The 18,215-nt window shown below is 45.1% G+C and overlaps 1 protein-coding gene across 1 annotated transcript; it reads right to left on the bottom strand.

The window, feature by feature from the left end:
- Positions 1 to 734: 734 nt before the first annotated feature.
- On the bottom strand, positions 735 to 17,222 carry BAG3 (BAG cochaperone 3). Its single transcript, XM_056494633.1, has 4 exons — positions 16,672 to 17,222; positions 5,581 to 5,922; positions 3,633 to 4,013; positions 735 to 2,040 (listed from the first exon to the last, which is right to left on the bottom strand). Exons 1-4 carry the CDS (start codon positions 16,837 to 16,839, stop codon positions 1,267 to 1,269), a joined length of 1,665 nt encoding a protein of 554 aa, XP_056350608.1. The 5' UTR covers positions 16,840 to 17,222; the 3' UTR covers positions 735 to 1,266.
- Positions 17,223 to 18,215: the final 993 nt, after the last annotated feature.

Below are 18,215 nucleotides of genomic sequence, written 5' to 3'. Positions count from 1 at the left end.
ATGGGTTTAAACCTTATTTCAAATCCACTCTTCTCATGATTCTAAGTGTAGCTCAGTAAGTGATCAATTGCCTTGAGCTGATCTGTTTTGGTATTCATAAATTTGGGCTTCTATGCCACAAACATGCTATCAGGTAAGAGAAAATTTGCATTTGTAAAACTAACTAGTCAAACGTAACTTCTGGTTTTAGTTAGGACCCCTTCCTCCCCTGCACTGACCTTGCTGCTTTCATTTTGCATGCAAAATTGTTTATCTCCCTTGCTTAAGTACAAATTTCTAGTCTCTTTGAACAAAGCATTACTTAAAACAAAGTGAGAGGAATCCTACTGACTCTGAATACAAAATGTATTTCTAAATACAAGAAAAGTATACTTCTGCATACAAAATTCCATAGTTATTAATACAATAATAATGACTTTGCAGAAGAAGTTAAGATCTGGAAATTTCTGTAAGACAGCCACAGATCTCAATGTTACAAACATTTCTGTTAAATGGTGACTTCCAGGATGAGGGGGCAGAAATTCTCAGCCAAATTCCTTTCTCAATCCATAGATGTGACAGCAACAACATCAGAAGGGAGGACATGAATAGAGAAAGGCATGTTTTGGCCTTGATGAGAAAACAGCTGTCAGACTTCAACTATAATGCTGCACTAACAAATCTGTGTTCAAAAGAGTGTATTTAAAGCCAATTACTGCCTTCACAGTTCCAGCTTATAAAATCACAAGACTAAATTAGGCTTCCATATTATTTTATTTCCCTCTTAAAATATAGCATTGAAGTCCTGCACACATATAAATACCCCTACAGTTTCTTACACACTTTCTATCCATCATTAAAGTGCCCAACTGTGAACATTAAAAGTAAAAACATTACTGTTAAGAGTGGCTATACTTGTAGGAGGACTGGTATTCTGACAATGCAGGCCACTGATTTTACAAAAATCACCTGCAAAAGAATACACGTTAAACAACACGCATCAATATTAACCCTGAAGTAATTTTTCTTTTCCATTCAGCTGATCTGAAAGCAATTAATGTACAGGGTTTATTTTTGAAACATGTCTTTTACATAGTGTAAGAATAAAGGATAAATGCATCACTTTCTTTCTAGCTCCCTCCTTTCCCCACAAAGTGTTTACTGTGTCCCAAGCTGCTATGTTGATTAAAACCAGCTGAAAAGAGCTCCGGAAATGCATGCAACTTAAAATTCACTTAAACACACTTTAAGTTATAAAGTCTGAGAGATTTTGACTCCAGCACGTGGCTATGGTTCAGTTGGGTTATTGGATGTGTTTGTTGTGGTGGCGAGATTGGTAAACACTTCTTCCTTAGTTTCAGGCTGATGTCTTTCCATTTTGGTTTCCTCTTTAGCATTTTTATTACTGCTATCTCCCTTGCTCTTGACTACCACAGGTTCAATCTCCATGATTTCCTGTGGTGGCTTAGGCTCTGGCAAATTTGGCTGAAGTCCATCAACTTGAACAGGTTCTGGGACATCTTCTGCTTTCTGTTCAAGTTTTTCCAAAATGGTCTGGACCTTCCTCACACCATCTCTCCTGGCCTGGCGCACATCCGCACGACCCTCAGGGTCCACTGAGTCTAGGGCTAGCAACTCTTTGGTCAAATACTCTTCAATCATCAAGTACTTTTTGTCAGTTTTCTTGCCTTCAAAGGAGTTGACTGCTTGCTCAAGCATTTGTACTTTCTCCAGAATTGCTTCCACTTTCAAAACACCAGGATGCTTTTGAGGTTCTCCTGTTTCCATCGTCTTCGGCGGTGCCGCTTCTTCGGGAGGAGGCTTTTCCTGGGGGGGAGCAGCCTTAGCTGGGGAAGGAGCCTTTTTATCAGCTTTCTCTGCCATGGCTGGAGGCTTCTGGGGTGCTGGTTTAGGATCTGGTTCTTGGTGGGTGACCTGGATTGGGATATACGTGGAGGGTGCCTCTGGTTCAGGCGGTGGGGCTGCCTTGTTTTCAGGCTTGATTTCAGGAGGAGGGGCTGGTCTTGGTGGCTCCTGAGCTGGGACTTGTTGCTGAGAAACCTGGTGAGCAAGGCAAGGTTTGTGTTGAGACACAGCACTCCTGATTTCCCTCTAAAGAACAAGTAATCTAACATCTAATTTTCTGTAGTCCTAACAGTGCAATTTCACAGACACAAGATGATTAATCTTCACTGAGTGTTGCTGAATTTTATTGTTTTAAACTGAAAAATTGCACTGTGCTGAGCAGCTATGCTTGTCACCAATCAACTCTCTCAAACATGAAATTTCAACCCACCAAATCCTGCCCATGCTCAATAAAATCATCCCCATATGCAGGTTTAAAAAACAGGACTTTTGAGCAAAGCCTTCACCTAATTTAAGTCAGTGAGATTACTTACAGCTGACTAACACAGCCAAGATTTCAGCCCCTGTTTCACTAATTAAGGGCTCATCTTTCTTGAAAAGCCAACTACTTTGAGTTTTAATCACATTTTGGGCTATTCACATCCAATCCCTGTTTTCAGGGCATACCTTTTTTTGTAAGTGCTTATTTTTAATCTTTAACCTATTTCCATGGAGAGGTTACTGTGTCAATCTTATTACACTGTAGTGATTAGAGACTATCCTTGGGATTACTCCAGTTTTAAATCATCCAATCAGAAATCTCTTGAAATTTAGATTAGTTTTGAAATCCTAGCAGAAAACTGAAATTTATGAGATCTGCATCTTCCTCCTCCTGACACCCCCTATACTCACTTGGGCACATGATTTTGAAAAATAATAAATCCAGCTCTTATGGATTTAAATGGCTGGAGTAAAGTACCTGTATTTTATTTAAAACAAATAGGTAAATGGCCTGAACTGAAAATCTGTTACTGCTTTAACTGTTAAACAAAATTTGATTAGGGAGTGCAAACTCTCACCCACAAAAATACATTAGCACTGACCTAGAATATGCCATTAAATCTTGAGTCTTCCTTGAGTCTTGTTTTGTCCTAGCCTAGGTTGTCAAAACTATTAACCTAATTCTGCTCCTGTCATTTTTAATGTGAAAAATCTCCGGAGAGGAAAAGAAGGCTTGTTTCTGTACATACCCCCTTCCACACACTCAGTTTGTCTAATTCCCAGTAGCCTTTCAATTGTAGTTTTAGTAAGAACTCTAACATGGAAAAAATATTCACTCAGCAGCAGGTTCTGTGACCAAAAACATGTTTCAAGTCAGAAGCATAAAAAGCTCTGGATTCTGCTTATCCTCTTTCTTCATAGCAAAAATTACTTTGTGCATCTGATGCTATCCCCTAAATGGTTCTGAGACATCACTGAAGTATATTTACATGGATGTCCCAAATCTCACAGACCTGGTTTTCTTCTCATAAACATAATGCAACATGAGTGACCTCAGTGTAATTACACCAAATTATACTCTGACAAGAGAAGATTAAATCATGTGTTAAATCATATTTCAGTGATCCACCACAGTCCTGACAGGTGGAAAGGCAACTTGCTGCTTATCTCAGGATCTTCCAGTCTGTTTAAATCCAGCAGTGGAGATTGCCATATGTGCTTTCATGTATGTGTTAGTACAAGCTCTTTTTCCAGCTCTAGCCACCCTCAGGTCCCTGGCAGGCAACTCACTTCCCCATTCTACATACCTGGGGTCTGTCTACTACTGTCTGCACTCGGATGGGAGCTGGGGGCTGCACCTGGGTGCTGACTCTGGCCGGGGAGCTCTCCCGACTAGAGGAGCCTCTCTGAGCCACTCTGAACGGGGACTGCGCTCGCGCCGCCTTGGGCTCCCTCTCCTCCGGCTGGATTTTGTGGAACACCGGCTGGTGGGCTTGGAACTCGCTCTGCTGGGCAGGGTAGTGGGTCTTCTGTGCCTGGTGGTAGGCTTGTGCTGGCTGGCGTGGCATGTTCTCATGGATCACAGGGATGGGGATATAACCCCGAGGAAGCGGGTGGCTCCCCGCGTTGGGTCTGCCAGAGGTCTGAGGGGAAGCTGTTGGAGGGTCAGATGCTCCAGGAGGTTGAGGCTGCCATGAAAACAAAAATCCATTATTAAATGTTAACTACTGTAGCCTCACAGTGCTTTTCATTTCTAAAGAGAAAAGGGGGCAATCATGATAGAAACTGAACTCGTGTTTCCGGCATGCAAAGACTCCATTTCCCTGGATTTTTGGCCAAGAGCCTCATTAGACAAACCACATAAGTTGTGAGAGCATCATTATAACAAGTAGGAACCTGAGCTACAGCATTCCCAGCCCTGAAATGAGCAGGGAGTGGATGCTCAGTCAGAATGTTTGCTGCTTTTGCATGGCTATTCCTGTCTAAACCTGCTAAATTTGAGGTAAACTAAAGCTAAGCAAACAAATTATGGACTGGAGACAAACCCAAATCCCTAAGAACACACAACAATGACTTCTGATCCTGGCAACACAAACAGATTTTGTATGTTTTGTTGGGTTTTTTCAGAGCATGTCATTAATTTGGTAATGCAGACATGGCTAATTCCCCTTTGCCCCCTCTCCTGTGAGAGGCCAGACTGGAGCTGCGAGAGGGCAGGCAAGGCAGGAGAGAAGGGGAACAAGACCTCTCTTTTGGAGCTGATAAACTGCTCAGCTGTCCACAGAACAGCAGGAATCTTGAATAAATAAATGATGGTTTGCATTACAACACCCATCAGTGGCACTGCTGATGTGCAGTTTAGAGTCACCAACATTCTGCAGACAAGACAAAGCTGTCCAGAGTTGGGAGAAGAAAAAACTGACCCTCTTGTCCAGGTAGTGCATGGACAGGCATGGTTAGTCAAGACAGCTGAGAAACCTGCCACAGGATCTTAATTACATTCTTCAAACTCCAAATGGCTTCCAGAGAAGATGCCACCACTGTTGAATTACAGACCTGATATGTTTTCACCTTGGTGAAGGCTGAATTTCCTGCTCATCTTACTTTGAATAAAAATGAGGCTTATATTTCCATATATTACAAGAATATAAATTTGCTAATTCTCTACAGAGAGCAGGCCAAAAATCCCACCTTCTGAAACACAAAACAAGCAGGGTGACTTTTTTTTCAAAGAAGCTCATAGTCTGAAAATATTTTCACATGCCACTGAAGGACAAAAATACTTTACAAATTACTTTTAAATCTGCATGTATTTAAATCCATTTCACACAACTGACATTTGCAATTAGGAAGCAAAGATCTTCTGAAGTGGCCGGGGTTGTTAGCTGACTGGACACTTGTCTCTCTCACTTTGTTCACCCAGTTTGACTCATGGCACAGAACACAAGAGGCTTGTCTGCATCCTCCAGTTGTGGGGGAACCCTTACAAACCCTAAAACAACCCTCCCCTGCCACAGGGCCTGCTCAGCTCTGCATTTCTCTCTGCAGAATCATTCCAGAACAGAAGTGGGTGACGCTAGAAAAATCCCATCCATATTTATACTGCCATGACTGTGCACTGTCAGTACCCGGGAAGTGTTGGGAAAACACAATCCTGTGGTGAGCTGGGCTTTCCAAAGGCTAAGCTGCCCGTGTGACATTCAGGCCATAAATGCTGCAGCCCCACTGCAGGCAGAGCCCAGCAGCGCCGCTCACCTCGGGTCCGTGCGTGGCCGGCGCCGCCGCAGCTGCCGGTGTCTGTCCACATTGTTTATCGGCCTCCGCCGCGCCCCGCGCCGGCGACTCGGGGCCACCATAGGCACCCCTGAGGGGCGGCTGAGCCTGGCCCGGGCTGGGCACGGCCTCTGCCTTGTACCTCTGCAGCCCCGGCTGCGGGGAGGAGAAGCAGGGGTGCTGCTGCCGGCCGTCCGCGCCCTCGTGGATGACGGGAATGGGGATGTAGCCCGCCCGCAGCTTGGGGTAGCCCACGTGTCCTTCTCGGGCCGCCGGCTGCTTGGGGCTCTCTCGAGAGGGGCCATTTGCTGAGGACTGGCCTTCCTGCAAGGGAAAACAGCACAGAGCACACGTTGGTAAGAGAAAGCTGCCCTAAAGGTCTGTCCTAAAAGCAGCATCAGCTGTGTGTGAGGAGCTCAGAGCCTCTCTGTGCAGGGCAGCCAACAGCATGTGACAGCACTGCAGGCAAGGAGAGGAAGCTAAACAATCTGCTTATGTGTGGGGCTTTCACCCCCACTTCTCATAAGTATTCACTTGTGCTTTGAAAGACCTGCCTAATTCCACCTGGATGTCTTATTTATCATGCATCACTAGCACTTAGCCACCAGCCCACATTCTTCAGAGGGAGCTCATCCAATTCAAACTAGTACCAATGGGACCAAAGACATTTCCTCTCACAACACATCTCTGCTACATATTGAAAGACACTTGCAAGGAAGACTAATCCAAACAGAAGCACAAATTTTGTTGTTATCATTCTTCCCACTGGCTATTTGAAGAGATACTGACACTGCACACTGAAAATGTATTCACTTCCAGCTAAGAGGGATCTGGTTCAGTAAATACTGATAGAGAGGGAACAGGAAGACAGGATAACTTAACAAAGAGGAAAACACTGAAAAGCAAGATTTAAAAACCCCTGTGCTGTCTGAGTACACTCACTGGACAATGTCAAAGCTCTGGCAAGGGTGGAAGTGGCTTGTACTAAGAGCCCTCACAAGTCCTCTAGTAAGTTCTTCCTGCATCGGTCATTCTATTTTGAGACCCCGCAAGGGCCAAGTTCCAGATGTATCTCTAAGTCAGATCATATAACAAGCACCTCTGTCATTCAGAGGGTAATGTCATTATTCAGTAAGAGGAGAATTTAATAAGGGGACATATGGTGCAAGTGTTGGAAACCCTATTTTTAAAGAGGTGTTTAAGCTGCAAAAATATTTCATGTTGCTCCTGTACCCATTAACATACTAATTCATCAGGAATTCACTATTTTACCAACCAGATTATCAGTGTTTTTCCTATATGATAGTATCACCTCAAATAGTGATTTCTGAGAATTCTTCTTAGCAATAAAACTGCAGAGAAGACAGGCTGTAATGAAGACAAAAAACACAGGAACAAGTTCAAAGGCTGAGCCTCACTGTTACATTTCCTTTTACTCATTTACAAATAAAAAAAACCTCCACAAAGGAAGAACTCTAGAAGAGGCACAGAGGAGAGCCAGGCCTAGAAAGTTCGCAGAGAGAAGCAATCTGAAGTTGGCTTTCCCAGCTGCAGAACAAGGATGATCTCATGCCAACGTCTGCACCGGGATCTAGGGATGAGTCATTTTAAATTCACCCTACCAGGAAATCACATTGCTCTGCTCCACACCGACTGCCCGGGGGCTTTCAGAACCCCCACACCAGCAGCACCTCTCTTTCACCTTCCACCAGCACCAGCCTGGCCCCACAGCTCTGCCAGATTCAGGGAACACGCTGTTATGTCAGCAAACTGCATTTGCTGGAAAATCAATCAGAGGTGTGCTCAGCTGACAGCAACGCGCGGCCGTGCCGGAGCCGTTGGTTCCAGCGGGAAGCAGCACCTTGGTGCTGGCTGACCGCGCGTTCTGCACGCCAGCTGCTCCGCGCTGCCCGCAGCAACCCCAGCGGCCACACCTACAGCCGCTAGAAAAGGGAGATTCCCTCCCTTCCAGCGGCTCTGAGGGAAGGCTTTAGGAGCTGGGTGGGCCTGCAGCACCTACAGGTGCTCCAGCATGAGAAGGCTGCCAGCCAAAGCTCCACCTGGGTGTACAGCCCAGAAGGGAGTACGTGTTTTGGGGTCTGCATTGTCTTTAATGGCTCCATTTGGGGATAATACCTCCAGTCAATGATAAATCATTCAACATGGACAGTGTTCCCACTTTCCCCACTCTCCACAAACCTCCCCCCCAAAGAGTCCAGCCATGGGCTTCCCCTCCCTTGTTTTCACGTCCAGACCTGCAAGGCTGCCCTTGTTTTGAACCTTCTTAGCAATCTGAGAAATCTGCCACTGCAACTTAAGCCCTGCTAGCAGATACAAAAGAGGCAGCCCAAACCCAAAGCAAAAATCAGGTTGGACTACTTTTTCAAAGCATCCAGTTTATAAATTAAGTTAAAGCTTCTGTCAATACTTGGGGTTTTTTTGTTTTGTTGCTTTATTTTTTTAATAGACTATACTCCCATGATTTCTCACGTATTCTTAAGGCTTCAGACAACCTGTGCTGGTTTTGTGGAAAGTTAGTATTTCAAACTGGTCCTTTGTTGCAGGCTTTTTTCCCCTGTAGTCTAACCACAGAGGCCTCGACTGTGCAGTCATACTGGAACAGCCCTCAGTAAAAGAACAAACACAGCGTCCTTGTTTTTCCCACCATCAGTGGCCCCGAGGCACAGATCAGGTTCAGGAAAGGTGCTCTCATCACAATTGCACTTCCTGATCTACATTGTCCCCTTCAACATTTAATTAATACTTAACTCTACAAACTGTTGCCTACATTAGCCACTTTGTATCACCACATCTTTAACATTCTTTCTTCCCTGTTTCTTTTCTTCCTACTGTCCAACAATCACAAACATGGACAATCCAGGTATTCTGAAACTCCCGTGGCAGGGGAATGACACCACTGAGGCCTTGGGTTCAAAGAGATGCTGCCAGGGGTTCAGGTCTGTATTTAGTGAGAATCTGACAGCAGCGAGTGCGTGCAGATCCCAGTGTCCCTGTCCCCAAACTTCTGGCCAAAGCAGTTCTGTTTTGTGCAGAGGAGCCTGTGTTTCCAGCCTGGGCAAACAGGTTCTGGAAGAGACTTCAGGAGAAGCTCAGGTGTGCCTGAGGACACTGTGGCAATGGGGAAGAATGGAATCAAGCTCTGGAAAATTCATCTTAACACTACATTAAAGAAATTCACAGATTCCCCCCACAGCACAGTCAGCAAAACAAAAAGTAGCTGTATTTTTATTTTATTTGCCTTCAAGAGCATACAGTTGTTGCTTGTTACATTAACAAGCTTGTTACCCAGAAAAAGTCCAGAGCTCACATTTAATTCCAATCTGCACGAAGAGAAATGACCAACAAATGAATGACAAGCCTTAATCAATCATCCTTCCCAGTTTAAGTATGAAAAAAAGGAATCTAACTGAGGTTTCTGCTTTAAAACAAATTGAAGCAAATTTCTCCCACTCTCATCTAAGAAAACAAGTTCCTTAAAAACGAGAGTAGCTACAAGCAGCAGAATATCAACTAATTTTCAGTAAGTACCAGGACTGACCATCAGCAATTCCAGCTGTGATCACGCACTTAATTCACCTTGAAGAGAGAATCCCTCAGAAGGAGGGAGAAAAAAATGCAAAAACTGCACAACAGCTCTAGTCAAGATTTCAGGAAGCCTGAAATGCCCTCAGGAACTCCAACCCAATGCAGCAGCTCAGGAGGTGCTGAGGTAAGAGATCACATCCCAGCAAATGAGGGGTTTGTCCCAGCGAGCTGTGCCTGCAGATCTGCCCGGGGCAGCGACAGCGCTCGCGCCTCTCCGGACCAGGACCAGCGTTTCTGTTGTGAGGCCATCACCAGGATAAATAAAGGTGCAGCCAGCACGGGTTGTGCAACTGGAAAAAACACTTCATACCCCCACATCCTACTGCTGGCTTCCCGTGGGAAGGGCACTGTCAGGACTGACACTGAAATCCTCCAGCTTGCTCCCATTTTAAGTGAGTTCTGAAGCCATGAGCCACTGGAATGAAAAAAAGCAACAGCAAGAACAAAAGCACAAACTTGCACCCGGATTGCCAGTACAGCTGTGCTATCTGGAGTGGATAATGGATGACTCCTAGTGTGCCCCAAGTCTGCTCAAGTGTTGTTCCAGACTCCAACACTGAAACTTGCAAACTCAGTCACTGCTGATGCCAGCAAATTGGCACTGGAGTTTTCCAGATGGCTCTACCATTCAAATTAAATTTGCCAAAATATTCTGTATTCACGTTAACTTACTTGAATAGTTCCATCAAATTCAGAATCTCCCTTTTGAGACTCTTTACATAATACAATTTTAATTCCTCTAATACTAAAATAGTTTACAGAATAAAGTCTAAAAGCCTCCTTTGCTGCCATCACATTCTTGCATTTTTCTTTACCTGTACTAATGTTATTTGCAGTACAGTCAATTAAGTCTGTAAAGCACATTATTCACACATGTAGCTCCCCTGTAGCTCTTGCAGTGCAGCAGTGCAAGTATTTAAATTGTACTTGCTTTGTAAATATTATCTAGCAAGAGAAAAACAAAATTTACCAACACTGTCAAGAGATTAAACAACTTTTCTATATGCCAACAGATGGTCCACTGACTCCAGCATCATTTTGAACTTGTAAGCAAGCTGCTGCTATTGAGTATCAGGCAAACAATTCTTCTGGTTGCTCAAATGACTGAGAAAATACCAGTACAAAACCTTACAAACAAAAATCTTACTTGAGAACACACCTTTCATAACTTTAAGACCAAATCCTATATATTTAGGGAGAAAGGAATAGCATGATTCTGTTCTTTCACAATCAAATATAGCAATATAACCCAAATGAGTGACATAACAAGCAAGTTTTGTGCACACACTTGCTCAAACCTGTATTTTATCAGAAATTGCCATAAATAACAAAAAAGTGGTACCCAGTATTCAAATTGAATGAAATAGAAAAAGAATGAAATAACTGTTCTATTTATTAGAGAAAAAAGCACTTTTGTCATAGAAAGGCAAAATTTTAACCACTGGAATTAGATTCCTTGTGCTTTACTTCTGGCCAGACCTTCTTTCCTTGTCTGTTGCATAAACTACAAAAGCACTACACTACCTTTGCTACCAATAGAAATCAACATATCCCAAGTATTTCTAAGAAATTCCTCACCAGTGCTGTGTTTGAATGTATTAATAGCACAACATCAGCATGAGCTGGGTTTTACCAACACTTCCCAGAGAACTACACCAGCTGGAAGGTACCCAGTGATTTACTCTCAGTGCTGACTCCAAACTTCTTACAGCCTGGCCTCAGCTGCTGCAGACATTTGCATTCTCACCCTTTTACTCACAATTTGTGCTTAAATATATAGACTGAGCACATAGGCATCTGAGCAAGATATCATTAGCTAATGACTGAAGGAAACCATGAATAAGCTGAGTTGCATGAGCTGTCTCAGACCTTCGTGTCAGTCGCATCATGTAACCCAATTACAGGCCAAGCTGCTTTTGATGTTCTACTTGCTGAATGCTGAGTTTTATTTCCCAACATACACATGTGTAGGCAAACAGGCCTTTTGTTCTCTCTTGTAATTACCAAGTTGTATTATACAAGTATTACATTAGCATTCACTCTAATCCATGCCATTAGAAATAAATAAACACTAGTAAAAACTGAAGGAGAAAACTAATCCTAAGCTTTTCACAACAGAGAACCTTACTGGAGAAAATATGTTGGCTATCTTGCAGATCAATCTTGGTGCAGGAACAAAACCTGTCCTCTTTTAATCACTAGGAGGATTCTTTCTTAAGCTAAAATGCCTTGGCAAAACATGACAACACCTGCCCTGTGTGCCCATGAGTGGAAGTTGGCACTGAAAGCACCCAATGGGCCAAACTGAACATGTCTGAGAAAGAAACAATGACTGCCCCGAGGAGCAGAGTGCTCTTAGAGAGCTGGGATCACCACCCACCCTGCCAGCTTTAGTGGATGGAGTTAGAGAAAAGCCCTTTAGAGCACTAACACAAATATCCTTGTCAAGGGTGATGAGAATGACACTTCATTCAGTTATTTCTGTTCATTGCCTCATTACCTAAGAAGCAGGTGGTCAAACTGCTGCTTTTCTATTAGTTATGACCCAGGAATCTGAAATACATCAGAAAGCACAAGTCTCAAAAATTAGCAAAACAATGCCTCATTCAAAAAAAAAAAAAAAACCAAAAAAAAAAAAAAACAAAAAAAAAAACCAAGCAGATAATGGATGAAGACTGGGCTATGAATTTTGTTTTATAGTCAGGCTCCACATTTTCATCTAAAATTTCATTTTGAACACAGCAGTTTTCTGACTTCACTTCCTTAAAGAGCAATTTTCCAACACTATAAAAGCACTTGCTACATTGCACCCCATTTATTAATTATAAGGCTTTGCCATCAGCCATAAAAATACCCACACTTTTGTGCTACCTGGTCCACTGGGTGATACCAGACAAGTCTCTTCCCCACCCCATGCCTGATTTTCCTGTCAATAAAACCAAGAAGGAAAAATAGAAATAATCAAACCAACAGCTCCTGCAACATATTTAAGATACAGCATTTTTCCTTTTGCCTATAATTAAGTAATGTGATCAGTGTGAACAAGCCATTTCTTTTAACTTACATTTTACCTTTACCTTGGCACAGCTTACCTACAGAGTGATACTGCCCAAAGCATACTGGATTGTTACCTGCCTTATCATGGCTCAAGTGGGAACAATTCTATTTTTGCCACATAGTCATGGAAAAGTTCTGCCTGTGCACACAAGTGTTAAAAATACAGTTCCTAGGTAAGAATGCTGCCACCTGGCACAAGTATTCTTCCTTTGTCCTTTAGAAAAGAGGCACTCAGTGCCAGGAGTTACACAGAACCCTGCAACACCTTCCCTGCTTTTCCTCTTGCATTATCTCCAGTATCACTTTGTGTTCCTGTCTCTTATTTCCGATTAGACCCACCCCTTGTTTTCAGGTTAATTGATATGTCCATAAGTTAACTCCCTGCTCGCCATGTTCTGTCAGGGGGAGCTTTAAATAACTACACCAAGCAGCTGCAGGGAATCTGGGCAAAGCCAGGACACAACCCTCCAAAAAAATCCCCTACTGATGATTTGACCATTCCTACCTATTAAGCCTTTCTGTGCAGTACCTTTTTAATCCAGTAACTAACTTATTAGCCTGCCAGAATGCACAGCAGCATTAGGAATGTGAAAACACTGCAGGAGGAAGAGACTTTAATCGTAACTGAGCTGACCTCACATTCCCTTCCCCTGAGGAAAACCACTGTGAGAGGGACAGTTTCAGAGAGGCTGTTCTGACCTCTCAATGCAATTTCTAATTTGGTCTACCAAGGATTTTTCAGTCAACTTGACCATGAGAAGTCAGTGCTCCAAAATAAGCCCACTGCTAAAGAGATGCGAATTGCGTGACTTCAGATTTATTTGGGGAAGCAGAGAAGAAAGATGCAATGAAGGGAGAGGATGGAAACTTAGGTGTAGTCAGTTGTTCCCCAATGAAGCATCAGCAGCAGGGTGAGATGGCTTCTTCTGCCTTTGTTTAGGCCTGTGCAGTCATTGCTGCAGCCAATACTGATCATAGATCACTTTTATGGCTGCTCCCTGACTCGTGCCTGGCTGCTGCAGCTTTTATCTCAAACCCAAGGCACCAGTGAGCTATTGATCACTTCAGTATCCGTCAGTGAAGCTCAGCACAGTCAATTCCTTTATTTTTAGCTGCATTATTTCCCAGGGAATAATGTGGAAATAGTACATAGAAGGGTCATCGATAAATACCTATACAAACTTTTTTTGTTTTCTTCTTTATATGCAATCTATTTTTATCAACACTTTGGGGAACACCAAGTTACCAATTTAATGTCATGAGACAATCCTGCAGGAAGTAGGCAGAGCTGTGATACCCTAAGTTAGCACAGAAAACAACTACAACAAATACGCATAGGAAATGAGTAATTATATTTTAAAAAAAAGGAAGAGTGACACTGCTAGTAAACACATTTTTTACTAGACATATATACATCTTTGCAGTACTGATTGTACCATACTCCATAAATGTCTTACTGTTAATTAATCAGATCCTTGAAAGAAAATCATTAGTCTACCAAGAAGCTTCATTAATAAATCTATTTCTGTCATTTGCAAAGTTATCCCTTATTTCTCACTGAAACATCATAAGATTTTTTTCCCTTTTTCTCATGAAGGGCTCCCCAATCCATCCTTATGCTGCAATGATTTCTCACATGTAACAAACAAACATGAAGAATGACACCCATCCTTTACGTGGGTAAAAATAAAAAAGGCCAGACTGAATGAAGAAATAGCAGAGAGCCATCTGAATTCAAAAACACACCTAAAATACAGATTTAAATGCAAAACCGAGGTCTGGTTTTGTTGCTTTAAAATGGCTTTGTCATGGGTTAAAATTTCAGAAGAGCCACTTCAACTTTTACCTGATTATGTATCTGGCACAGATTACTGCAGCCAGCATGGCTGCACTGATGTTAAGCCTAGGGTAAGTGAGAAGACCAAGATCAAGCACTTGGGAACAACAGGACTTTATTATGACACTGCCTCAGCTATATTCTTACTTCAGTAGAAAAGCTCAGCCCTAGATCTGTGCTCCAGCCATTGTCCACTAACAGTGCAATGCCTCATTTCATTGCCTAATCTCTTCAGAAAGGAGCAAACATCCACAGACAGAATATTGGTAGATATAGTGCAAGACCACCTCAAAGGTGGTAAAAAAGTTGCTAATTTCACTGTCAGATTTCAGCAAAAGCAATACAGTGATGGAGTCAGCACAAGTTTGATCTTTGTATCACCATCCTTGAAAAGGTGCATGAAGTCTGACAGATGCAGTCAACTTTTGTGATTCTCAGATCATTTCTAAAAGCCCTAAGTTCTCACTTCAGCTAGGCTGAGAATGAAGGAAATCAGAAAGCTCTCCCCATCAAATCTCTTTTTTTGCTTTTATTTGTGGTTATGTCCTTCCTACCTGTTTAAGTATCAACAGAAGTCTGATGTCTTCAGAAATCCTTGCAGGATTTGAAATTCAATGTCAGAGGGTAATTTGCCTTCCTTAGCATTGCCTAGCTAAGAGAATATTTAGGAAATATTTTCCTTGGGCCTGATTCTAAGATTCTTTTGCTAACTAGTACCTGTTCTTGAGAAATACTCTGGTACTCAAACTGATGATTTCAGCAGCTGTCCACAAATTCCAGCACATACATTTAACTCAAGGCTCTGATAAATGGCTCTGTAAGAGCACTTACACACAACGTCTCTGCCACCATAAACTGGAGGACTTTTTTTAGATAGGAACTCAAAAATCAACAGGTCATCTCTAGAGGCATCTTTGTCTCTCAGTGAAGAAACCCAAAGCACACATTCCTGCTTACAGCCAGGAATAACAGATTTTCCTGTTTGGAAAAGACTGTATCCAACAAAAGCTGATGCAGCTTTTTGTACCTGTGACAGCCCTTGCAGTTGGCAGAAGAGGCACAGAGGCATTTTTCATTACCACAGACTTCACAGGAGATAGGGGTGAAAATTTGTTTTGTTTCAGGCACCCGCTCAAGCAGAGGGCTGATCCATCAGACAGCTTCCAACTCTCCTCACACAATTACTGAAAGCAGCTTGAATCTGACTACTCTGCTAAATGAGTTAGTCTCAAGTGGTATTCCTGGAACAAAAGGCTTTGAGTAAACAGCACACTTTTCTTTTCAAGTACATTCTATGGTTAGAAAAACCACATTATTTTTATTTTTACTACCATAACAGCCAGTGCTAGCAGGTGCCTCCAAAAAGGAGAGAAAACGCTTTTTCCTGTGCTAGTCTCAATATTCTTACTATCAAGTTACATTTTTCTAAGAACTCTGTGTATTATTACTAGAATTTACTAGCACATAAGAGCTGCAAAGGGGGTTAATTCGTGCTAGAGAAGCACGTCCCTTCCTTTTCAGGGCCAGCTGCTCTCACACTGAGCTTTCAGTCACGGACTGCACTCGCAAACCGGGCAATTACTATTTTAAGAAACGGTAAGTTCGTAAAATAATTAACACTTCTTGAGCGCTTCGCTCCTCACGTTGTACGTAATGCAAGGGGAGAAAAAACTTCCAAGAGAGGTCGGGTGAGCCGCACCAGCCGCTTCCCTGCTGTTCCCCGGGGCTACCCCAGCCCCATCCCTGCTGTCCCCCCCAGCTCACCGGGGCTCCCCCGGCCCCATCCCTGCTGTCCCCCCCAGCTCACCGGGGCCTCCCCTGTCCCCGGCGGCCGCCGGTGCCGGGCTCCGGTCCAGCCCCGCAGAGCTCCGTGCCCGGGACATGCCCGAGCCCCCGGCCGGGAGGGACACCCCGGGAGCGCAGGGCAGCCCGGCGTGCCCGGGGTTACGCGATTTTCCGCGTAGAGACCCCGGGGAATCGCTTTCCCACCAGGCAAATCCTACTTTGCTCAAGTTTCCAGCACTTTCTGCCCACAGCCGCCGCGCTGTTGGGTCAGAGGGCTGCGTTCCCCCAAGGAACGGGCTGTATTCCCCAAAAGCCGGAGAGCCTGACCCGAAAGGGTCACTCTGCCAGAACCCCGGCCGCTCTCCCCTCCGCGCTCTCCTTCCATGGACATATTTGGACTGAGATGCGGCTTTTCCCCGAGCGTGCTTCGGAACAAACCCGGAGCGGCAGCTGCCGGCAGAGTTTGGGACCGGAGAAAAGAAAACGGGGAAAGAAAATACAAGTCGGAGTCCGAGCCGGATCTCTCCTTTTTTAAAGGCACCCAACGCTCGGGCAGTTCACAGCTGAAAAATAAATCAGGTTCACCTCTCCCCTGGCAGGCCGGGCGGACTTAACCAACTTTAAATAAACATTACAGGGCCGAGGTATCAAATGATTGAATGCACAAAAAAGGGACTGCAGTGCGTCAGAGACAAAAGGCAGCTCCTGGCCTCACCGCATCGCCACGCACGGGGGGAGCGCGGCCGCTCCGACCCCCCTCGCCCCGCCGGGCCCCCCGCCCGCCCTACCTGCGGCGCCGCCCGCAGCCGCGGGTCGCTCCAGGTGGTGGTGCGGCTGTTGTGATCCACGAAGAAGGGCCAGCCGGTCTGCGGGTCGATCTTGATCTCCCAGCCGGGGGGCAGCGGCTCGCTGCCCTCCATCTGCGGCGGCGGCGGGCTGTGCGCGGCGGCGCTCATGGCGGGGCTGGGCCGGGGGGGCCGCGCCCGCCGCTTTATCCGCCGGGCCGGGGGCGGGGGCGCGGGGCTGGAACTGTCTGGAAACGGCGGCGGCGGGGGAGGGACGAGGGGCGGGACGCGGAGGAGGGCGGGGGACGGCGGAGGAGCCGCTGGCTGGAAACTTCTGGCTGTGTCCGGCGCGGCTCGGCGGACCCCCGGGGAGGGCTCGCTGGGAACGCGCCGGGAGCCGCTCTGCGTGCGGGAGAGCAGGGCTGCTCACCGCGGGGTGAATGCAGAATGCAGCCGCCCTGCCCGCCCCGAGCCCCTCCTTGGGCTCCGCAGCCTCCGGCGCTCTCCGAGGCAGCTCCGACCCACTGCCCCGCGCAGAGCCAGAGATCAAAGCTCCTCCCCAAAACGCCCTCCCCGTGACTGATAATTCCAGGTTGTGGTTGATCAACAACAAAAATAATGCTTCTCAAGAGAGGGTGTGGGCAGGCGCTGTTGTTCACATTCAACACGCTCGAACTTTCTCAGCGCTTTGCGAATGCGTGTCTCGGTCCTCAGTTTCACTTCGAAATGCACCTGAAGGCAAAAAGTGTGTCTGCGAGGTTTAAAACTGTGGCTTTCTCATGGGTGCTCTCTCAGCACTCAGTGGGTTTGGTTTGAGGTAATTGTGCTCCACAATTACACCACTTGCAGTCATCTGACAGTCACAGGAGCAGCCACAGATGCCTGTTGATAGTTACTCTAAGAAGAAAAGTGAATGCACAGTGACACTCAAACGCAGAAGTTACCTTGTGCAAAACTAGTTGCTTAGAGGAATTCAAGGTACGAATCCCTCGGAAGTAGATGCTTATTACTGATGTATTTCAAAAAGACCCCTGCCTCTTCACACCCCTGAATCAGCCAGGATCTCCTCCTGCTCGAGGCAGGATCAAAGGTCTCCTGATACTGCTTGACACGGATGGTCATTCATCTTTTGGCAGGGGGGTTTGTTTATCACACTGAGAAACCAAATAATTGCTCACCGTTGCCCCTTCACTCCTGCAGCTCTTCCTCCTGTGTGTCCCTTGCTGTCAGAACCACGCTGCTCCATCACACAGCCATTTTTCTCTCCCCACTGTGGTGTGCCCTTGACCCCTAAGTATTATAAATGGATCTTTTTTTTTTTTTTCCTCAGAGCATTTACTTGCAGATGTCTGTGTTGCCATCACCTTTTCTGACTCATCTATTTTCTAAGCAACAAATCCCAAACTTTTCTCCCAGTCCTGGACTGTGGTGCCTGTCCCTGGCTGTGTTTCCTACCTCTGCTGCCTCTCATGCTCTCTGGTATAAAACCTCTGCTCAGCCTCACCAGTGTCAGCAGTAGCCTCAAAAGGCATAATATCAGCGATTTA

The sequence above is a fragment of the Oenanthe melanoleuca genome, chromosome 6 (assembly GCF_029582105.1).
Source record: "Oenanthe melanoleuca isolate GR-GAL-2019-014 chromosome 6, OMel1.0, whole genome shotgun sequence".
Classification (NCBI taxonomy): Eukaryota; Metazoa; Chordata; class Aves; order Passeriformes; family Muscicapidae; genus Oenanthe; species Oenanthe melanoleuca.
Note: the sequence above shows the minus strand (reverse complement) of the source record. Positions and strands in the feature narration are given on the sequence as shown.